At 42.2% G+C, this 21,602-nt stretch overlaps 1 protein-coding gene across 2 annotated transcripts in view; it reads left to right on the top strand.

Annotated features, from left to right (window-relative positions):
- LOC120044463 (parvalbumin-7-like) overlaps positions 1 to 20,177 on the top strand; it is a 45,046-nt gene extending 24,869 nt beyond the window's left edge. Inside the window, exons 1-5 of one of the 2 annotated variants that reach the window (XM_038989114.1) lie at positions 8,587 to 8,641; positions 15,919 to 15,987; positions 17,577 to 17,709; positions 17,958 to 18,067; positions 18,189 to 18,741. In XM_038989114.1, coding sequence (XP_038845042.1) covers positions 15,927 to 15,987; positions 17,577 to 17,709; positions 17,958 to 18,067; positions 18,189 to 18,214 — 330 coding nt within the window. In that variant the 5' untranslated portion in view covers positions 8,587 to 8,641; positions 15,919 to 15,926 and the 3' untranslated portion in view covers positions 18,215 to 18,741. Of the gene's footprint in view, positions 1 to 8,586; positions 8,642 to 15,918; positions 15,988 to 17,576; positions 17,710 to 17,957; positions 18,068 to 18,188 lie in introns of those variants that run through there. The other variant, XM_038989115.1, reaches the window with a different exon arrangement.
- Positions 20,178 to 21,602: the final 1,425 nt, after the last annotated feature.

Below are 21,602 nucleotides of genomic sequence, written 5' to 3'. Positions count from 1 at the left end.
TAAAGATTAAACTGAAGCTGGGAATATTTACTTTTATTCTGTTTCAAAATTCTTCTTTTATCTTTTTTTAACCAGTGATCCCTCTATGACTTTTCTCAGATGTAACAGCACGGGTTGGTTATTCTATATTTTTGGTAAAAGATTCATTGTTTCCGTTTGTTCATACAAATCATGAATGATTCAGAAAGAGAGTTGTTCAAAGACTCGAAGAAATATCACCCGATACCCCAATTAGAAGACAATGGCTTGTGTGTGCATGCGTGCGTGCGTGCGTGTGGTGTGTGTGCGTGCATGCATGCGTGTGTGTGCGTGTGTGTGTGTATGTGTACATGTGTGTGTGTCTCGCCCAATAAATTGGGATTGTGTCGACTAGAATTCCCCAGATAAGTGTGAATAAAAATGAACCAACATTTTGGTTAGTTTCTCCGAAACTGAAATGTGATATTTTGTGAATGTAATTTCATCTGAGAGAGATGACAACAGTTACTGGGCTAAAGCTCATTTCCTATATTGAACACATCTGAAAAAGCACTCATGATTCCCCCACTTCAAAATCTGCAACACACTTTCAAACCTAACACCACCTATACTTTACATACAGTGTATGTTACTAAATAAATAGCCCAAAACGATGAATGCTTCTTTAGGTAATTACACTATGGTGCTATTGCATCGACCATGATAAATATGATGGGTGCATCCCAAATGGCACCCGATTCCATATATGGGGCGGCAGGTTGCCTAGTGGTTAGAGCTTTGGACTTGTAACTGAAAGGTTGCAAGATCAAATCCTGAGCTGACAAGCTAAAAATCTGTCGTTCTGCCCTGAACGAGGCAGTTAACCCACTGTTCCTAGAGGCCGTCATTGAAAATAAGAATTTGTTCTTGACTGACTTGCCTAGTTAAATAAAAAATAAAAAATATATAGTGCCATTTTGGACACACTCTAATGACTGGCACTGCTGAGGGATATTAGAGTATAGTGGATCGATGTGCACGGGGGTGGGGGGGGGGGGGGCATTAACTTGGCTTAAGTTAGGGTAGGAGTGTAGACGGACCAGTAGCAGTGGCGTCGGATGGACCGGTTGTGACGGCGTTGGACGGGCCAGTTGTGGCTGCTGAAGTGGCATCGTCGGATAGATTTGTCAGTACATCCAACCGGCCTCATAATCGCAGACTACGTGTAACCACGCCAGATCTCGGCATCCGGCTTCTTCACCTGCGGGATCGTCTGAGACCAGCCACCTGGACAGCTGATGAAACTGAGTATTTCTGTCTGCAATAAAGCCCTTTTGTGGGGAAAAACTCATTCTGATTGAAAGTCCTGGCTCCCCAGTGGGTGGGCCTGGCTCCTAAGTGCGTCGGCCTATGCCCTCCCACCCTGCCCAGTGAAGTGAAATCCATAGATTAGGACCTAATGAACTGATTTCCTTATATGAACAGTAACAGTAAATTTGTTTAAATTGTTGCATGTTGCGTTTACATTTTTGTTCAGTATACATTTAGGGGAATAATGATCATTGTAGTAGTTATTATAATGCTGTGATGTGTCCATTTGGGGGCGCAGTTTAAGCCTGACTGCATCTAATGTCAAATTAACTTTAGCGCTCTCGCTGCCTCAGGCCTTGAGCTGGTGTTGTGCTCTCTGTATATATTAGAGCTACTATTTACAGTCTTATCGCAGTTCATTCACACTACATACTACACCCACACATCTGACACGTGTAGCCTAGGACTTCAAGGTCAAACCGATCTTGGTGTGCGTGTGTGTGCCTGTGCGTGTGTGTGCGCGCGTGCGTGTGTATCAACATGCATGCTTGCATTTTTGTGCTTGCTTGGTGGTGTGATTCTCAAGTGACACGGTTATAAATGTCGTGTTGTCAGTTGGCCTACAGAGGAAGAGAAGGTATCACTGACTCGCTGACATCCTTCCTAAAACAAACAGGAACACACTGATATTAGAACCCAAGGAGAGCTAGAAAATGTATGACAAAAATGCAAACTGGCCAGCATCCAACATTAGTTATGACGACATCGCCAGGGATACAGTGTCTGTCTCCCATAAAACATTTGTAGCATCGCCGGGTGCAACTCAACACCTATCTCTTGAGTTGTAAGTCGACAGATGCTCCTGAGGAATCTTCTCACCCCTCTACTCCATCTCCCCCACCTCCCTCTCGCTTGCTCGCTCGCTCTCCCTCCTCAAACTCATATTTCCTCACCTTCCTTTCGCTTATACCTACCTCTTCAAATCCGCACACCCTTCTACTCTGCCTCTCTTCCCTCTCCTCATATCGCTTTCCCTGTGTTCTCCCTCTTTCCTCATATCTCCCCTTCACAACCTCATATTCTCCCAAAGCCTGTCTCTCTGGTCCCAAGGCACCTGCTGAAGGGATTATACACACCTCCCTGTGCCAAATCCAGTACAGACCAGCTCTGATACACTCTGCGTCCAAAATGGCACCTTATTCCCTATGTAGTGCACTACTTTTGACCAGAGCACTTAGGACCCTGGTCAAAAGGAGTACATTGCATATAGGACTAGGGTACCATTTGGGACGTATACTCCGTGTGAATAACCCACCCCATCGTCTCTGTTGAGGTTCAGCTTTTCTATTGTGGCCACCGTCATCTCAAGGGGCTTTCAAGACTTTTTGAAATGATTTAGTTCAGATTTGTTGGCGCGATTCACATTGGTTGTCCATACTGGTGTGACCAACGGGGCCTGCTAAGCCTGCTAAGCTAAAGCCTAGGCATTAACTTGAGGAGCTAACACAAGTCTTCAGGTCTAAGAAAAGGTTAGGCTACTAATCATGCGAGCGCAGTTCACCGAATCACCTCCTTTACACTGTCCATCGTTGATGATTGATTGAGGTTGACGACAAGACACTTACTCCATCTTATTTTTTTCCCTTATAGATTGAGCAACCTTCCTTCATCACATCCGACCAAAACTCTATTTGACCTCTTTCACTCCTTGCCTCTCCTTTCTCTTTCTTCCTGTCTCTTTCCTCTGTATCTTCTGCACACTACTTCTATCCTAGCCTCCTGACTGGCCCATCATTCTTACTGTCTCTTTCCTCTGTATCTTCTGCACACTACTTCTCTCCTAGCCTCCTGACTGGCCCATCATTCTTACTGTCTCTTTCCTCTGTATCTTCTGCACACTACTTCTCTCCTAGCCTCCTGACTGGCCCATCATTCTTACTGTCTCTTTCCTCTGTATCTTCTGCACACTTCTCTCCGAGCCTCCTGACTGGCCCATCATTCTTCCTGTCTCTTTCCTCTGTATCTTCTGCCCACTATTTCTCTCCTAGCCTCATGACTGGCCCATCATTCTGACACTCTCTTTCCTCTGTATCTTCTGCCCACTATTTCTCTCCTAGCCTCCTGACTGGCCCATCATTCTTACTGTCTTTGTGTGTCTCCGGATATTCCTCAGCCCTGTAGCATTCTGTCTTTTCTTGCATCAGAAGATGCTCGCGGCGCGAAATAGCGTTACATCATTGCAACGGAACGGCTGATCATGCGGAGTGAGAGAAGAAGCCCATCCATCTTAATGTTTCAAATGCAGACTCCCATTTGTTAAGGCTAAGGGAGGATCCCTGCAGATGGACGACCCAGTAGCTCCTTTATTTAATAACTCATTAATTTCTGTCCCATGGGCGTCCAGCTCTCATTCCCTCTGTCAGGGCCCATGGATGTCCTTCTCCATCTCTCCATCTCTCTCTCCATCTCTCTCTCTCTCTCTCTCTCATCCCTCATTCCCTTCATCCCTTGTTCCCTTCATCCCTGTCAGTGTCATTTTTTGCCCTGCCTCTCCATTGGAGAAAATGCTGAAACCGAGAAATGTAATAGTTGAAGGGAGGACGACGATTCTCTGTAATGGGTCTGTCATGTGATGTCCCACAGCAGGCCAGACAGCCGGTAACAGTAATGCCCCTACATACCCACACACCTACTGCCAGGTGGCAAGGCTCAGCACAGCACAGCTAAACAAGTAAACAATGCATTGCTTTCAGTGGTTTGCTGAAACAGACTTCACCAGTATTTCACTGGATACTGATGATACAGTCAATAAACCAGGTGACAAGAAAAGGCTAGTACTCCAAAATGTACATAAAAAAATAAAAAATAAATGCTAACGCGTTTATTTAAACTGTGGTTGTTTCAAGCCTTCATATCATCCAACTTTTCATCCAGACCCACATTGTTCTGCAAAGATGACATTTGGAGATCCCACTACCTCTCATCTCACCCTGGACCAGCCGCACAGCCCTGACTTCTGCTTCTTCAAAAGCTGTCAGTTTCAAAGGGAATGAGATTTTGTCTGTTTTAGCTGAGCTTTTTTTAGGACTTTTTCAAAGCTTCCCTCCGTCCCCCATCCCTTCTCTTTGTCTCCCTGGAATTTGGCTTCCTCTAAAATGTATTCAGTTTTATCCTCTCACTTTGTCTTCCTCAGAATAACTCTGTCTTTGTTATTCCAGGCAGTGAAACAGGGAAATATGTAAACGTATTTGTGCTTTCTTCAGCCACAGGAAGTGGCTCTCGCTAGGAAGTGTGTTATAAAGAGAAGGCCTTGGAACGACAGACGTCCACCAGAAATGTAAAAACTAAATATGTGGTTTGGAAAAAGTTTTATAACCATATTTGACATTTTGTTTCATATTATAACTTTGTTTCAGAGTAGGCCTAGTGTGAACATATCAGTGTGTTCAACAAACAGTCGGAGACAAATTGAAGTCAAACACTCAAAGACCTTTACTGGAAATGACTTACAACTGAACTCATTACAGTTTGAAATCAAATCAAATGTTATTTGTCACATGCTTCGTAAACAACAGGTGTAGACTAACAGTGAAATGCTTACTTACGGGCCCTTCCCAACAATACAGAGAAAAAAAATAGAAATAGTAGAGAAAAATAGAAAATAATAACACAAGCCATATTCTAAAATCTATTAAATCATTTTTTTCCCTCATCAATCTACACGCGGTAGCCCATAATGAAAAAGCTAAAAACAGTTTTTTTCAAATGTGTGCACATTTATTAAACATAAAAAACTGAAATACCAGCTCTTGACCTGTCCCACAACAGCCCGTCGATGTGCATTGTGTGCTTTGTTGGGGATAAACAACAAAAACACGCAACCTTTAAACAAACCAACAAGGAACTTTTGATTTCCCCATTAACATGCTAGTCAGAACACATTTTATTGATGCATCCAAGTCAACCTCAACAAAAACCTTTCAAATGAACAGAAATGTAAATAAAAAGTCATTTTGAATCAAAGAAGCAGATAATTCCATCACCTTCCATCAATTCCCTTACAAAACCACGACATGTATCACATTTTTTAGAAGGTTTTTGATGGTGTCAGGTGCCATGCCTGTTAATGACAGCTAGGGCATTGGGGTAGAGGTTGAGATTTGGAAGAGAACAGATGTCATTTCAGCCTCCACCCTCCAGGCCCTGACACCTTGGGGTGAAAAAACCCCCGGTCAACACAGATTTCCATACAACCTGTTTATGTATCTCACCACCCTTCGGCCCGCCTTTCTGCTTCCCGCTTCCCCCTTGCACCACCTCTCCACCCAGGGAAAGTCCGTGACCAGAAACCGGCCGGGCATTTCCTTGAGGTCCCCACACCAACCCATTTTTTCTTTGCAGACCCTTCAATAAATGTATCACCGACCCAATGAGCTAAAGATGGACCAGCCTATCTGTTATTTTCCCGAGCTGCCCTATGGCCAGTACGTTTCTGCCACCACCCTGGCTCCACCACTGAGCACCACTGTCATCCCTCCCTGAGAGAGCCCCAGACAACAAACAAGCACACTGTGGGGTTAAGTCAAGCCTCTTGGTGGCTCTTGGCTGCATGGCCCTGAAAGGCAGAGAGAGGAGGATGATACATTTAGTCTAAGGAAGGTTGGAGAGCACACAAGTTTAGTGAAAGAAATGAAGAAAGGGGCTCCTTAAAAGGAGGGTACGGTATACACCTCTTCATGCAGTGAACGGAAGGCGGAATGGATGCTATGTTGAAGGGAAAGAGAGGAGAGAAAGAGTTAAAAAGATTAAAGTGCTTGAGCGCATTAGAATTGGACGGGGGAATAACATTCCCATGAGTGGTACCAGAGGGAATAAGGGACAGGAGAAACAGAGGGATCAATTATAGAGTGGTAAATTATAGTGGTAAATTGCAGAGAAGTACAGATGGGGAGGTGTTCCATATCAAAGTCATTGATTGGAAATATGTCACGATGACTCAACGTCGAATCAAACTGCGTGATTAACCTCATTTGAGAAATGCATGTCATTCCAGAAACAAAACTTTATCAGGTTATTTTTTTAAAGTACAGCATCTGCTCCATAAACGGTCCCAATGAGGTAAGGTAAGAAGGTTTAATAGCAACAGTCACTGAGGTCCTCTACAGAGCAGCAAATCCCTCCTCATCACACCGTGTCCCAGTACATTTATACATGGGAGCTCAGTGACCCACACCACCACCACAACCACCACCATTACCTCCCCCATCCTCTCCAATAGTAAACCTGTTTATTGCTCTCTTTATGTACAATACAGTAGCACCGCAACCCACATCGCAGTCCCTATCTCTAGCCTTCAAAACCCACCCCCCACAACTCAACGACTACACACACACACATGCTTGCGCACCCACACACACTGTACACACACACACACACACAATCCCACACACACTTCAATAATATCTCAGACATGGAAACAGCTGATGTGTGCAGTCCACTGGTACAGCCATAATCAGTAATACATATCTATATATGACAGGCTTTGGAGATTCCTGACAGGGTGCTGCTTACGCCAGAGTGACCCAAGCCTCTATGTTTTATGGTTAATTGAGGCCGAGACCCTGTTCGGATTGTGTCCCAAATGACACTCTGTTCCCTATATAGTGCACCACTTTTGACCACACCTACACTGTACATATATAAGATCTTAATTTGATCACTCTTTTGTTGCTGAGAATTCACATTTAAACACGCTATGTTAACAGTATTGCACTTTTCATGTAGTCTAATTTTTACCAGCTATAGCCTAACCACGGATCAAGCAACGTTCAATTCCTGTTGCTGCAGAATTATTTTGCTGCAACAATACTGGTCAAATTAAGATGCTACATCTGTATACAGGAAATAGGGTGCCATTTTAGGACAAACTCATATGAGCATAGAGCATAAGGTAGCCCACGGATATCAGATTTCAGTTACAGTTATGATCATGGATGTAAAAAATAAGTAATGATTGTTCAGGATTTACCTTCAGTTTGGCTTTGCCTTGTGTCTGCTAAATATAGATTCATTAGGGACAGACAAAGAAAGGAATAGGACAATGAAGGTGGATATAAAGGGATGGATTCAGGAAGTTGGCTGATGGTTTGAATCCCCCATGAGAAAGAATGGTAGATGAGAGAGACTTTGAGATAGGGATGGGCATAAATTAGAAATTACAATTAGAAAATACAACTACAAAATACCCTAAAGACCAATGTATCAAAATAAAATATAAGATACCTTTGCAAAGTATTGTATTTAATTTAAATACATGTTTTTTGTATTGTAAAGTACAAAAACACATTTGCAACTAACCGGCCGAACAGAAACAACATTCTCAGTAACGGTTACAGAAACTTCTTTCTTGCTATGACTGATATTTTTTTGTTTATCTACCTTACTTGAATGCACTGTCACTCTGGATAAGAGTGTCTGCTAAATTACCAAAATGTATATATGAAAATTAACAACTGCAAAGCACACTGGTTATTGTAATTGGCCTTGTTTCGGGGTGGTGCTCATTAGAATAATACTCAGCATGCCTTGCAAATGTTCATTTTTACATACACTGTACATTTACATTAAGTTAATTTAGCAGATAGTCTTATCACTCCATAGTGCCGTCAGACTTTTGATAACAATGTAGGGTGAAAGAGGGCCACAAAATGTTTCACTTCTATAAGGAAATGGTATAGAAAAGTATTTTGTCATTTGAAAATTACAGCTTTCGAAAATATATTGTTACAAAGTACATTGGACTGTAGTTCAGCCCAGTGTAATACAACGTACAAAATACTCAGAAGTAGTTCAAATACGTATTGCAAATACATGTAACAGAACTATTACCTATCTCTGCTTTGAGAATGGTTAAGTGTGAGAGACAGGGGACGTTGGAGGACAGAGGGCTTAGGAGATGAAGAGAGTGACAGAGAGAGAGGAGGAAAGAGAGAGAGAGATAACACAGAAAGAGAGAGTTTGTGAGAAAGAGTGATCTCAAAGGAGGATTTAAGGACAGAGCCCCCTGAGCAGGAGAGAATTAGGTAAGAAAATCAGATGGATGGAGGGAAGGCAAGAAAGAGCTAGAGCAAAGAAAAAGGTGTCAGGTGGAATGGGTGCTGGAGACTGAGCAGGTGATTATTAATAGCAGGGGCTTGATTAGTTAAGTGTGGTTAAAGGAAGCGATAGGGTTTCCATCTTTCCCTCCTAAAATAGGCGGAGGGGAGGGGTATAAAAAAGAAAGGAGTGGACCCTCCTCTCTTTATCAGACCTCCACCCTACCTCTCTGGCCCATTTCTCCATCTCCTCCCTACTACTCCTCACCTTAACTCAGGTAAGGCTGCGTGCTTTGGTCAACAACCAGGATTGGGGTCAAGTCCATTTTAATTCAGCCAAATCAGGAAGCAAACATTGGGATTTCAGTTTACTTCCTGTATTGACTGAAATGAAATGGTATTGACCCCAACCCTAGTAATGACATGGAAGAGGTTTCATAAATTGGTCACCACAGTAGAGAATATCTATAATTACATTTTAGGCAGTTTTGCAGTACACTTACTAACAACTACTTTCGGGGTAAAATTACAAAAATTCTACGCAAAGTTGTGAGGGTAAGCTCTTGTTTAAGTATGTAGGTAGTTACTTGTTGGAAAATAGCATGTGCAGGTGCAATTTGTGGTGTTAGTTGTATAATGGGAATGGCTTCTGTATAAAGAATATGAACCAAACGACCAAACCTTTCAATAATGACGAAGAGGACATTAAAGTATGGTGCAAATTGCTGACACTGGCAAATTGTATTTATTAATTAAATTTTTTAACTAAGTCGCCTCTCGGGACCATAACCTTCCCTCATTATCATTCTGTATGTGATTACGTTGAGTCGTTGAGTATGATTAGTGCATTTGCATGATACTCATGTGCTCATATCTCTATGTTAATGCATATTCATGGAGTCAGTGAACTGTTTTAGTGGCTATAGCCCCTGTTAATTAAACAGAGACAAATAACAACTCAATAGGGCTCTGGTCAAAAGTAGTGCACTGTATAGGGAACAGGGTGCCATTAGGGACATATTTAATGTGTTGTTTGTGTGTCATAATGAAATATGTACGACTTAAAGACTTCAGATGTTGATTTAAATGCTAATGGATAGCTTAAGCGACTTACACATTTCTATTTATTTAGTAATATTATATTATTCTGTTTGTGTTTCATGTAAATGTGTCGTGACGTGGTTTCGTTATTGACATGTTTGGAATTTGCATGTAGATTATTGATTGTCCCATTGTCCCAAATGGTATTATGAGACGATGTGATTAGTTGATTAGACAAGATTACATTATCATAGCGATGCCTTTGTGTGCCAGCCAGGAGAGTCCCTACTACTACACAATGCCTATGGTTGTGGCTGCTCAGTCATTGAATTGTGGGTACTTTGGTATCCAGACCTGGGTGCGGATACTATTTGAAATATTTGTATCAGCCTATCAGCCTACCTGGACAACCAAATGGGCAAGGTTTGCACTCGGACCGCTCTATTGGTTCCATTGCAACAGTCAAATTTAGTCAAGTACAGATAAAGTATTTGAAAAGGTTTTTGAAAGTATTTGAACCCAGGTCTGATTGTTCAGTTGTACTGTGATTATTTTCAGCACCATGCTGTGAGATAAGATAGTGGACTTTGGCGTTATGTCCAAAGATGATCCCCCACAATCCATCTGGATGTTGTTATTATGGCCGTGCCACTCGGACCACTGCTCTTTGTGTTTTGGTATTGTTAGCATGATGAGAGTCTGACTCCACTTTTTATAATGAAATCAATGACTTGCTGAATCAATAGCATTTGTTCTGATGGACCGTGAATAGCAAATATTAGATTGGATACACAAGATAGCAGCCATAACTAAAGACATCATTACCATTGGAGCTACAGCATTGTGTTGTAGCCACCCAGTTGACCTGTTCTCGACACACTTTCAGCTATTCATTTACAAGTTGGCTATCATTCTGAATCAAAATCCTCCAATAAAATGTTGCTGCTGTACAGTATGCTAAAAACAAGCACAGTCCCCAATTTGTTGTGTTTAAATCATTCTGATTCACTTACATAGTGAGTATTTAAATGTAAAATCAACTGTGAGTAAGAGCTCTACAATGTACAGTTGAAATCGGAAGGTTACATACACTTAGGTTGGGGTCATTAAAACTTGTTTTTCAACCACTTCACATATTTCTTGTCAACAAACTATAGTTTTGGCAAGTCGGTAAGGACATCTACTTTGTGCATGACACAAGTCATTTATCCAACAATTGTTTACAGACAGATTATTTCACTTATATTCACTATATCACAATTCCAGTGGGTCAGAAGTGTACATACACTAAGTTGACTGTGCCTTTAAACAGCTTGGAAAATTCCAGAAAATTATGTCATGGCTTTAGAAGCTTCTGAGAAGGCTAGTTGACATCATTTGAGTCAATTGGAGGTGTACCTGTGAATGTATTTCAAGGCCTACCTTCAAACTCAGTGCCTCTTTGCTTGACATCATGGGAAAATCAAAAGAAATCAGCCAAGGCCTCAGAAAAAAAATGGTAGACTTCCACAAGTCTGGTTCATCCTTGGGAGCAATTTCCAAACGCCTGAAGGTACCACGTTCATATGTACAAACAATAGTACGAAAGTATAAACACCATGGGACCACGCAGCCATCATACCGCTCAGGAAGGAGACGCGTTATGTCTCCTAGAGATGAACGTACTTTGGTGCGAAAAGTGCTAAACATTCCCAGAACAACAGTAAAGGACCTTGTGAAGATGCTGGAGGAAACAGGTACAAAAGTATCTATATCCACAGTAAAACGAGTCCTATATCGGCATAACCTGAAAGGCCGCTCAGCAAGGATGAAGCCACTGCTCCAAAACCGGCATAAAAAGGCAGACTACGGTTTGCAACTGCACATGGGGACAAAGATCGTACTTTTTGGAGAAATATCCTCTGGTCTGATGAAACAAAAATAGAACTGTTTGGCCATAATGACCCTCGTTATGTTTGGAGGAAAAAGGGGGAGGCTTGCAAGCCGAAGAACACCAATCCAACTGTGAAGCACGGGGATGGCAGCATCATGTTGTGGGGGTGCTTTGCTGCATGCGCCCTTCACAAAATAAATGGCATCATGAGGTAGGAAAATTATGTGGATATATTGAAGCAACATCTCAAAACATCAGTCAGAAAGTTAAAGCTTGGTCGCAAATGGACAATGACCCCAAGCATACTTCCAAAGTTCTGGCTAATTGGCTTAAGGACAACAAAGTCAAGGAACTGGAGTGGCCATCACAAAGCCCTGACCTCAAGCCTATAGAAAATTTGTGGGCATAATTGAAAAAGCATGTGCGAGCAAGGAGGTCTACAAACCTGACTCAGTTACATCAGCTCTGTCAGGAGGAATGGGCCAAAATTCACCAAACTTATTGTGGGAAGCTTGTGGAAGGTTTCCCGAAACGTTTGACCCAAGTTAAACAATTTAAAGGCAATGCTACCAAATACTAATTGAGTGTATGTAAACTTCTGACCCACTGGGAATGTGATGAAATAAATAAAAGCGGAAATAAATCATTCTCTCTACTATTATATTGACATTTCACATTCTTAAAATAAAGTGATGATCCTAACTGTCCTAAGACAGGGAATTTTTACTAGGATAAAATGTCAGGAATTGTGAAAAACTGAGTTGAAATGTATTTGGCTAAGGTGTATGTAAACTTCCGACTTCAACTGTATATGAGTCCAGACACACAATGTCGCAAAATATTATCTCACCAACAGCACACAGACGTACATATATGTACATTAACACACACAGAAACTCATCCCCACCCCATGGGAGCATGCATGCACACACAAACTCATAACCCCCCCCCCCCCCCCATGTGCACACCTAACCTATACCAAGCACAAAGATCAAATCTAAGTTCACACACGTCACAGACATATTAGCAAAGCCACACATTCATAGACACAAACCCACACTCTCACTCACACACTGACACTACAAACAACCGCGTACAAACATACACATGTTATAGTAAATTGAGATCGAGGGGGTTTAACTTAAGGGGCTCGAGTTTCTTGAGACGCAAGTGCATTCTCCCTTGATCCCCAGAACCCCTCTTCCAAATGCACACGCACACACACCCACCATGCAGCTGTTGTACTGAAGGCTAGGAGTCGGTCCGTTCTCCTGAGGCGCGGTTGTGTTTCTCTCACCTCTGGGTGAGAAGAAGGGCACAGCCGGCTCTCACGCAGGAAAAAAGGAGGGTTTCATATTTCTATTTTTCATTGGAGCCAAAGAATTAGCCAAATGGAGGAGTGTTAGAAAGGGGTTGGGTGAAAGGAAGCGCTATATCTCACTAAGATGAGGCTGACTGTTGAGGCATTCGCATAGGACAAACTGTGGAAAGAGGCTAACTACTAAATAGGGTCTTGTAGGATCCTGTAGAGAGCAATAGTAGTGGCGTCTTTTTGTAGGCACTAACTTCACCACGGCTCATTGGCCAAAGCCTATGGGGAAATGAATGGGGTGTTATATGTGGCATATTTCAACATGTGATACCATGAAACTACACGTGACAACATTTGAGCATGTGAAAACACAGGTGTCGAGTGTCATTGAGAATATTTTACTTTAAACGGCATAATTGACATGCATTCAGTTTAAACAGTCATGGTCCCCTGCAAGTTTAGTCTAGTTCCCAGGACATCCCCAACAACCTTTTTAGAACATTGTGTCATGGTCCCCTGGATTACTTGGGACTAAACCTCAGTTGTGATTTTAACTCACAACTTCTTTGTTGGTAGCCATCTGAAATGTCCTGCTACACCACCAGGTCTGTGAGCATAAAAGAGATACGGCTACAGACTTATTGGCAATAAAACGTTCCTGCACTTTACTAAAAGCTGCCCAGAATCAAGTAAATAATTGCCCAATTATCACCACCAATGTTGCATTAACCTAAAACTAGCAGTACTAGACATAGAGTATACATAAATATTTGGGGGATTTAAACTTTCAACTGCTTGGTTGAGTGCATAAAAGTTTCTGCAGTGCCACCGGGTTCAATCTTATTGCTTGGAACGTGTTAAGACATACAAAAAAATAAGGGTATGGTTAGTGTACAGAGTTGTTCCCTTGGTTACAAAAAAAAGTAGAAAAAGCTTCATTAAGCTAAACAAAAGTGTCCGTGCTCAACTTTAACATGTGTTGACAATACAACAGAACAGATTAACCGGAACAACATTTACTTTCACATGTGGCCAAAAAGAACTGAAGCAATGCCTCCAGTATTCTGTATTCTGATCTGACATGCTGGATCATAGCTCAATAACCCAACTAAGTGACACAACTGACTGGGTCAAAAATAACCTAACACGTGTTCTGTCCACTATTTAGCCAGCTATGGGTTGCTTTTAACCCAGCATTTTTTGGAGTGCAGTAGCGATTGTACCTAGAAAAAAATACCATTAAACTAGATTATCCACACAAGATATTGACAAGTACCCAGGGCCATATTAAGAAATCATTGGCCCCGGTGCCACAAGCTGTATATTTGGTGTGCATGCTTGCCAAAAAGGTTGGCCTTTCCGACTGTAGGCAACAAGTAACTGACAAAATAAAGGAAACACTTGAGTAAACGAGGGATTCAAATAATATGTTATGGTCTGGTGTGCATTTTACTGGCATGGTTTGTTTTAGGTCCACTTGTAGTCTTTATGCCAAGGCGCATTGAAGCTATTCCGACAGCCAAACCCTTTATAGACACTGTGTTAGTGTTTCCTTTATTTTGTCAGTTACCTGTATGTGCTCGTGATAACATTTTTAGCCACAGTAATATTTTTGAAACTATTGTTTCTCTGTGGCTAAATTATGCTCTCTGGTGTATTTTAAGGACGGGCTCATGTGGTTGGAAAAAAAACATATATATAACAACTGGGTCCCTTATGGGCTTGGGCCCCTGCCTCACACAATTGACCAGTCACATGTATCTCCTCCCTTGATCTAACGATTAGCAGAGTAGCAGCAGGCTATCTACACTCATTGAGAGTGGGCTCCTGAATCGTCCTGTGTTTGGCAGTTGCAGAATATTATATATATATAATATATACTGTGTATTTTTGGGGTAAGCCCCTGCATTAAGCCAGCCCTACCAGTACCATGTGAATTCCTGTGTATCTCTGAAGGTACCTTATGTGTACCTTTGACTTTTTATTCTTGCCTATAAATCTGTGGATACATACCTGGTTGTGTAGTCGGAAATTCAGATTGCTGGCATCCCCCTTACGGAAAAACCACATGATTTCACATGTGGAAAATCACATGAAAAAATGTGAAGTGTTCCAAAAACACGTTTTCACATGATTTCACATGTGAAATGGTGTGTTTTTTCTGAAAGGGAAAGGCTTCATAATTCATAAAGGTCATTTTAACGAACTGATATTATCTTATAGAACAAAACGTATAAGATCTCCTAAGCCTGTGTTAACCTCAGACCTTATTTTCGTCATTTATCCCAAAACCCCATTCTTTCCCTATTCATTTCCCCCGTAGAAACGGCTGAACGAACCAGAGGCAACGCATTTCCGTTTTTTAGGACTACAAGCTGGCGAGCTCTATTGTACTATATATGTCTAGCTGGGCCTTTTTGCTCACTTATCCCATGAGCCTTTGCTTCAGCGGTGTCTTAGGGAAATATCTTAGCGCACCCTACTTGGCCCTGTGGTCCTGACGTCCTGGAGCAGGGCCACCCCTCGGGGGCCATTGCAGACGTAAACTAATCCAAAAATAGACTTAGAAATTGTCCTCGCATGATATCATAGCATGGCCACCACACAGCAACCATACCTCAACCCACTAATCCATTCCTCAATAACCCCTTAGTCAACACCACTCACTCCCCAGCTCTCCTCCTCCTCTCCTCTCCTCTCCTCTCCTCTCCTCTCCTCTCCTCTCCTCTCCTCTTCTGGGAGACAGATGGGAGCTGGGGTAGGAAGGGTAAGGTGATACGTTTATAAGTAAGAAGCAATTTACTTCAATGGCACACAGAGTTGGACACACAGCTCGCCTTTCAAAGTGTGAGACAGAAGGAGCCCCCGGCCCACACTATAGCTCTAAACAGCTCCAACTCTGCGGTATGTCCAACGGCCTCCTAGCTCCACAGCTCTTGTTCTTGTTCTATGGTATGTCCGACACAGCACAAGGTACAGATCCTATGGCACTAACCTTGCTGAGTAGACGCCTGGAGACCAGCCATGTTTCTCTTATAATAACCTCAACCCCCTCCCAAAAACACACACACACACTAAATGGAGGACTGAGCACCCCCACCCCCGCTTCAGTTTCTCCTCCTCCCTCCTCTCCCTCCTTTCTAATTTGTTCTCTCAACATCTCGCTCTCGCCCTGATTTCTTGCTCCAGTTCACAAGTCTCAGCAGTGTACTATGAGAATGTCTCTCTCTGTTCCCTTTGCTCTCATGTACCCTCGTGTTTAACTTGGTTCCCCCCTTTTCTTCTCCTCCTTCCTTCTCCCCCCCCCCCCCCCCCCCTTGACGTTCCAGCTGCCGAGATGGCGATGAACAGCATTCTCAAAGCTGCCGATATCAAGAAAGCCCTAGAAGCATTCGCAGGTGACCAAACACTTTTAACTCCATTTTATTTTCTTACATCACATTTAGGAACAGTTTCCCAGACATACATTAAACCTAGTCCAGGACTAAGAAGCATTCTCAATGAAGATTCTGCATTGAAAGTTTGCCTGTTGTTGTCCAGGACTAGGCTTAATCTGTGTATGGGAAACCGTCCCATAATGTGTAAACAAGAAAATACTGAAGAGGCAAAATAAATGGCTAATAATACTTAGTAAAGGTATAATTAATTTATTGTATTGCACGTTAGTGGCTAATATGTGTTTTCTATACTAAAGTGTTAACAGCAGGAGCTCCTTGGTCAAACATACACATTGGATGTGTCCCAAAGGGCACTTTATTCCCTATAGTGCCCTCCTATATAGCAAGTAGGGTGCCATTTGGGATCAACCCATTTGTACATAATTATGATACTGTAATAGCACATCAGATCTGACATAATTACGATAGTGTAATAACTGGTATTGTGTAACACATCTGCCAGAGGATGCCAGCTAGTCCTGGTGTTGGCACAGTCCTCTAACCGATAGAATTGATATGACCACAACACATGCTCTGAATCCACACACGCACATATACTCAGACAAACGCTGTATCATAGTGTAAAAATAGTAATTTCTTAATGATTGTTCGGCGTTAACGTTTAGCCTCTGGAGTGTTGTATCCAGGCAGCCACCCATGCTGTTTTTTGTATTTTGTGTGTGCGTGTGCAAGCATCCGTGAGTGCGTGCCTGTCTCAAATCAAATCAAAGTGTATTTGTCACGTGCGCCGAATACAACAGGTGTAGTAGACCTCACAGTGAAATGCTTACTTAATGCTCTAACCAATAGTGCAAAAAAGGTGTTCGGTGAACAATAGGCAAGTAAAGAAATAAAACAACAGTAAAAAGACAGGCTATATACAGTAGCGAGGCTATAAAAGTAGCGAGGCTACATACAGACACCGGTTAGTCAGGCTGATTGAGGTAGTTTGTACATGTAGATATGGTTTAAGTGACTATGCATATATAACAGAGAGTAGCAGTAGCGTAAAAGAGGGGTTGGCGGGTGGTGGGTGGCGGGACACAATGCAGATAGCCCGGTTAGCCAATGTGCGGGAGCACTGGTTGGTCGACCCAATTGAGGTAGTATGTACATGAATGTATAGTTAAAGTGACTATGCATATATGATAAACAGAGAGTAGCAGCAGCGTAAAAAGAGGGTTGGGGGGGGGGGGGGGGGCACACAATGCAAATAGTCCGGGTAGCCATTTGATTACCTGTTCAGGAGTCTTATGGCTTGGGGGTAAAAACTGTTGAGAAGCCTTTTTGTCCTAGACTTGGCACTCCGGTACCGCTTGCCATGCGGTCTGTCTGCGTGCATGCGTGCCTGTCACGTGTGTGCATATGTATGTGTGTGCCTGCCTCCATTTGTGTCTGTACTCTCTGTGTGTGTGTGTGTGTGTGTGTGTGTGTGTGTGTGTGTGTGTGTGTGTGTGTGTGTGTGTGTGTGTGTGTGTGTGTGTGTGTGTGTGTGTGTGTGCGCACATGCGTGTGTGTTCACTAAACTGTGTGTGTATTATGCCGTGCAGCGGCTGACTCGTTTGACCATAAGAAGTTCTTTGAGATGGTGGGTCTGAAGGCCAAGTCAGCTGAGGATGTGAAGAAAGCCTTCCTGGTGCTGGACGCTGATGCCAGCGGATTCATAGAGGAGGAGGAGCTCAAGTAAGAGACACACACAACCAGAAAGACACAGACAGAGACACACACACACACCGACACTTTGACTAACAACACACTCCTTCATTTATTAAATAATATACAGTGCGTGGTGACTCTCCAGTGACCACGCGGACATGCATCCACATCCCATATCCACAAACACTCACGTTTAACTGTTTAGGCACCAGAGCATTCCTAGTTGTTGTACTGTCTCTATTCAAGCCTCTCCGCCATCCTCTTGTTGTCCATAGGTTCGTACTGAAGGGATTTGCCTCAGACGGCAGGGACCTGACCGACAAAGAAACCAAAGCGTTCTTAAACGAAGCCGACAAGGACGGAGACGGCATGATCGGCATCGACGGTAAGTAAACTATTTCTCTGACCGACGGACACATATACTCACCTGTGTCATCATAGTGTCATCCGATTTTCCACAGACTCCAGAGTGCTCTAACCTCTTGTCTCTCCTTGTTCTCTTTCAGAGTTCGTTGCCCTGGTGCACGAGTAATAGACACATCCCTAAACCGACTAGCGCTCCACCACCCGGCCCCGATATTCCCCTCTCCCAGTCTGCAGCATCCCCCCTCCACCTCATCCCTCCACCTGCCCTCACTGACACCCAGCTCTCTCCCACTCAAGCGCACTACTACTACTACTACTGCACTGGAGGAATGGGGTCGTGGCTCCCGCCCCCCACCCCGCTAACTACCCCTCTCCACCACTCCCACCCACAACCTATTTATTTTTTCCTTTTTATACAAAACGTATGTGTTTCTGTTTATGTATAGTTATCAGACCGCCTGGAAGGCCAATAACCTCAAGTTAAAATAATAATGTAGATATTTCAAAATGAGAGAAAGTCATTTTACTTCACCCCCCTTTTACTCTGTCCCTCTTCCCCCACTCTTTATCTGTCCCTTGTTTCTGTCTCTTTCTATCTCTATTTCAACTTTCTGGCACTGCTCCTTTCCTTTCCTCCCCTCTCTCCTTCGGTAATGAGCTGTTGTAAAAACACACCAAAAGATGAAGCTGTGAACGAACAAACTAAAATAAATAAAAAAATGCATCAAGAACAGCTGACTCACTCTGAATGCTTCCTCTGCTTGTCTCCTTCTCTTCTCCGATTGGTATTGCTGAGTGATTAGTGCTTTTTGAGGTCGGTTCAGTTTCGGTTTGATTACAAAAAAGTAATCACGGTTTTCGATTTCGGTTTCAATAATATATTTAGCCTTTTACTGCAGTGGGCTAAATCAGTCACACAGAGTGTTGGTTAGAGATATCTACCTTGAAACAAAAGTATACCCCTCATTCACATGTTTATGGGCTTAAAAAAATAAGACACCTGTACCATGTCAGATATAGAGTTGAAATGTATTCAATTTTGAGTTTGCTTCCCAATATTACATCACAGACGACAGAAATACAGCAAAATTGTTTGACATAGATTTTCAGCAGCTTTTTAAAAAGGATGTTAATTAATTGTGAAATTATGAAAACTATTAATAACATTCCACCAATGAGGCCACTAGAGGGCAATTTGGTCCTTTGACTGCAGGGATGGGGTACACATTAAATGCATTATGAAATAAAACAATTTAAATGATTTTAAAGCTTTTTAATGGAAGTTACAAACCAAAAATAGTGAACATTATATTGTCAAAACATTTCAAATATTCCATTGTCTCTGTCAGGTCCACATTGGGTAGACATCCATTGAAAAATAGAAAATTACTATTATAATGATAACATATTTCAGTTGTGTACATTACTTCATTTTTATCTGATGTCTTTATAATTATTCATTCCTTCATCTCATCTCTGCTCAAGTAGTAGCAGCCAGCCATCCCGACCATCTAACGTTACAGTATTTCTGTGCTTCAAGTACCGTACTGTCTTTAGTCATCCTGTTTAGCTAGGCTAGCCTGTCTAATAATGTTGCAGAGCAGTCTGTTAAAAAATAATTTTACTAACTCTTCAAAGAAGGTAAGGCATACTTTCACAAATGGTCTCTGTCCCTCTCATCGTTGTGTTCTGTACATTCCTTTCATGCGGTCTATTTGGTCTGTGTGTATCTAATCTAACATCCAAGCCGGGAAGTACAGGCGCAGTGGATTATGGTCATTGTAGTTAATTACCACATTTCTGTGCTGAATTAGGTTTAATTATTGGCTTAATACTACAGCCAAGCGTTCCACATAGTTCTTGACCTGATTTTGACCGTGAATTATTGGATTTCTCTCTACAGAAACGGCGCGTTGGGCTCACAAAAAACTAAAAAAACTAAATGGAATTCAAATATATTAACCGACGTCGGTTAATTGGTTGTTCAATAAATTTCAGTTAATCGCTCAGCACTACCGATTGGCCCTCAATAACTAGAAAATAAATGTGTAAAATATCAACAGCAACTAAAAAACAGAATCAGAGGATGTATTTCTGTCTGATTAAAGGAATTGGAAACAATGTGAAAAGCAGCTACCATTTTTATTCTAGCAGTAAAGTCAATGTTTTGTTAGAGCTATTACATTAGCTCAACACTCTCACATGTCAGGCATTTACATAGCTGGGTACACACTAAGGGTCATTTAGGTGAAGTATCCCCATTGATGGATTAGAATTGACAAACCCCGGGTACTTCACTAGAGTAGTAGGCCACCCTACTGCCTGCATGAGCAAAAAAAACACAAATCTCATAGTACATTTACTAAAGGCACTGCACAAAACTGCACTGTTAAGTTAAGCGCTAAAATTCACTTGTCATAAAAATCTACCTGCATGGCATTCCTAAGAGAAAGATTAGCTCACTGTGGTTCACTGTAGTTTAGCATCAAAGTGAAGTATTGGTTTAAATTGGCATATTGTTACTGTACAAGCAAAACTAAACAAAAGTGCTACTTGAAGAAAACAATTCAAAAGGCTTTGATAAAAACAACTACTTCTACCACAATATGTCCTGTACCTGACATGTACAGTTGAAGTCGGAAGTTTACATACACCTTAGCCAAAGACATTTAAAATCAGTTTTTCACAATTCCTGACATTTAATCTAGTAAAAATTCCCCGTTTTAGGTCAGTTAGGATCACCACTTTATTTTAAGAATGTGAAATGTCAAAATAATAGTAGAGAGAAGGATTTCAGCTTTTATTTCTTTCATCACATTCCCAGTGGGTCAGAAATTTACATACACTCAATTAGTACTTGGTAGCATTGCCTTTAAATCGTTTAACTTGGGAAAAACGTTTTTGGTAGCCTTCCACAAGCTTCCCATAATAACTTGGGTGAATTTTGGTCCATTCCTCCTGACAGAGCTGGAGTAACGGAATCAGGTTTGTAGGCCTCCTTGCTCGCACACACGCTTTTTCAGTTATGCCCACACATTTTCTATATGCATGAGGTCAGGGCTTTGTGATGGCCACTCCAATACCTTGACTTTGTTGTCCTTAAGCCATTTTGCCACAACTTTGGAAGTATGCTTGGGGTCATTGTCCATTTGGAAGACCCATTTGCGACCAAGCTTTAACTTACTGACTGATGTCTTGAGATGTTGTTTCAATATATCCACATAATTTTCCTACCTCATGATGCCATCTATTTTGGGAAGTGCACCAGTCCCTCCTGCAGAAAAGCACCCCCACAACATGATGCTGCCACCCCCGTGCTTCACGGTTGGGATAGTGTTCTTCGGCTTGCAAACCTCCCCCCTTTTCCTCCAAACATAACGATGGCCATTATGGCCAAACAGTTCTATTTTTGTTTCATCAGACCAGAGGACATTTCTCCAAAAAGTACCATCTTTGTCCCCATGTGCAGTTGCAAACCGTAGTCTGTCTTTTTTATGGCGGTTTTGGAGCAGTGGCTTCTTCCTTGCTGAGCGGCCTTTCAGGTTATGTCGATA

The sequence above is a fragment of the Salvelinus namaycush genome, chromosome 3, assembly GCF_016432855.1.
Source record: "Salvelinus namaycush isolate Seneca chromosome 3, SaNama_1.0, whole genome shotgun sequence".
Classification (NCBI taxonomy): domain Eukaryota; kingdom Metazoa; phylum Chordata; class Actinopteri; order Salmoniformes; family Salmonidae; genus Salvelinus; species Salvelinus namaycush.
This window is presented reverse-complemented; position numbering and strand designations above follow the sequence as displayed.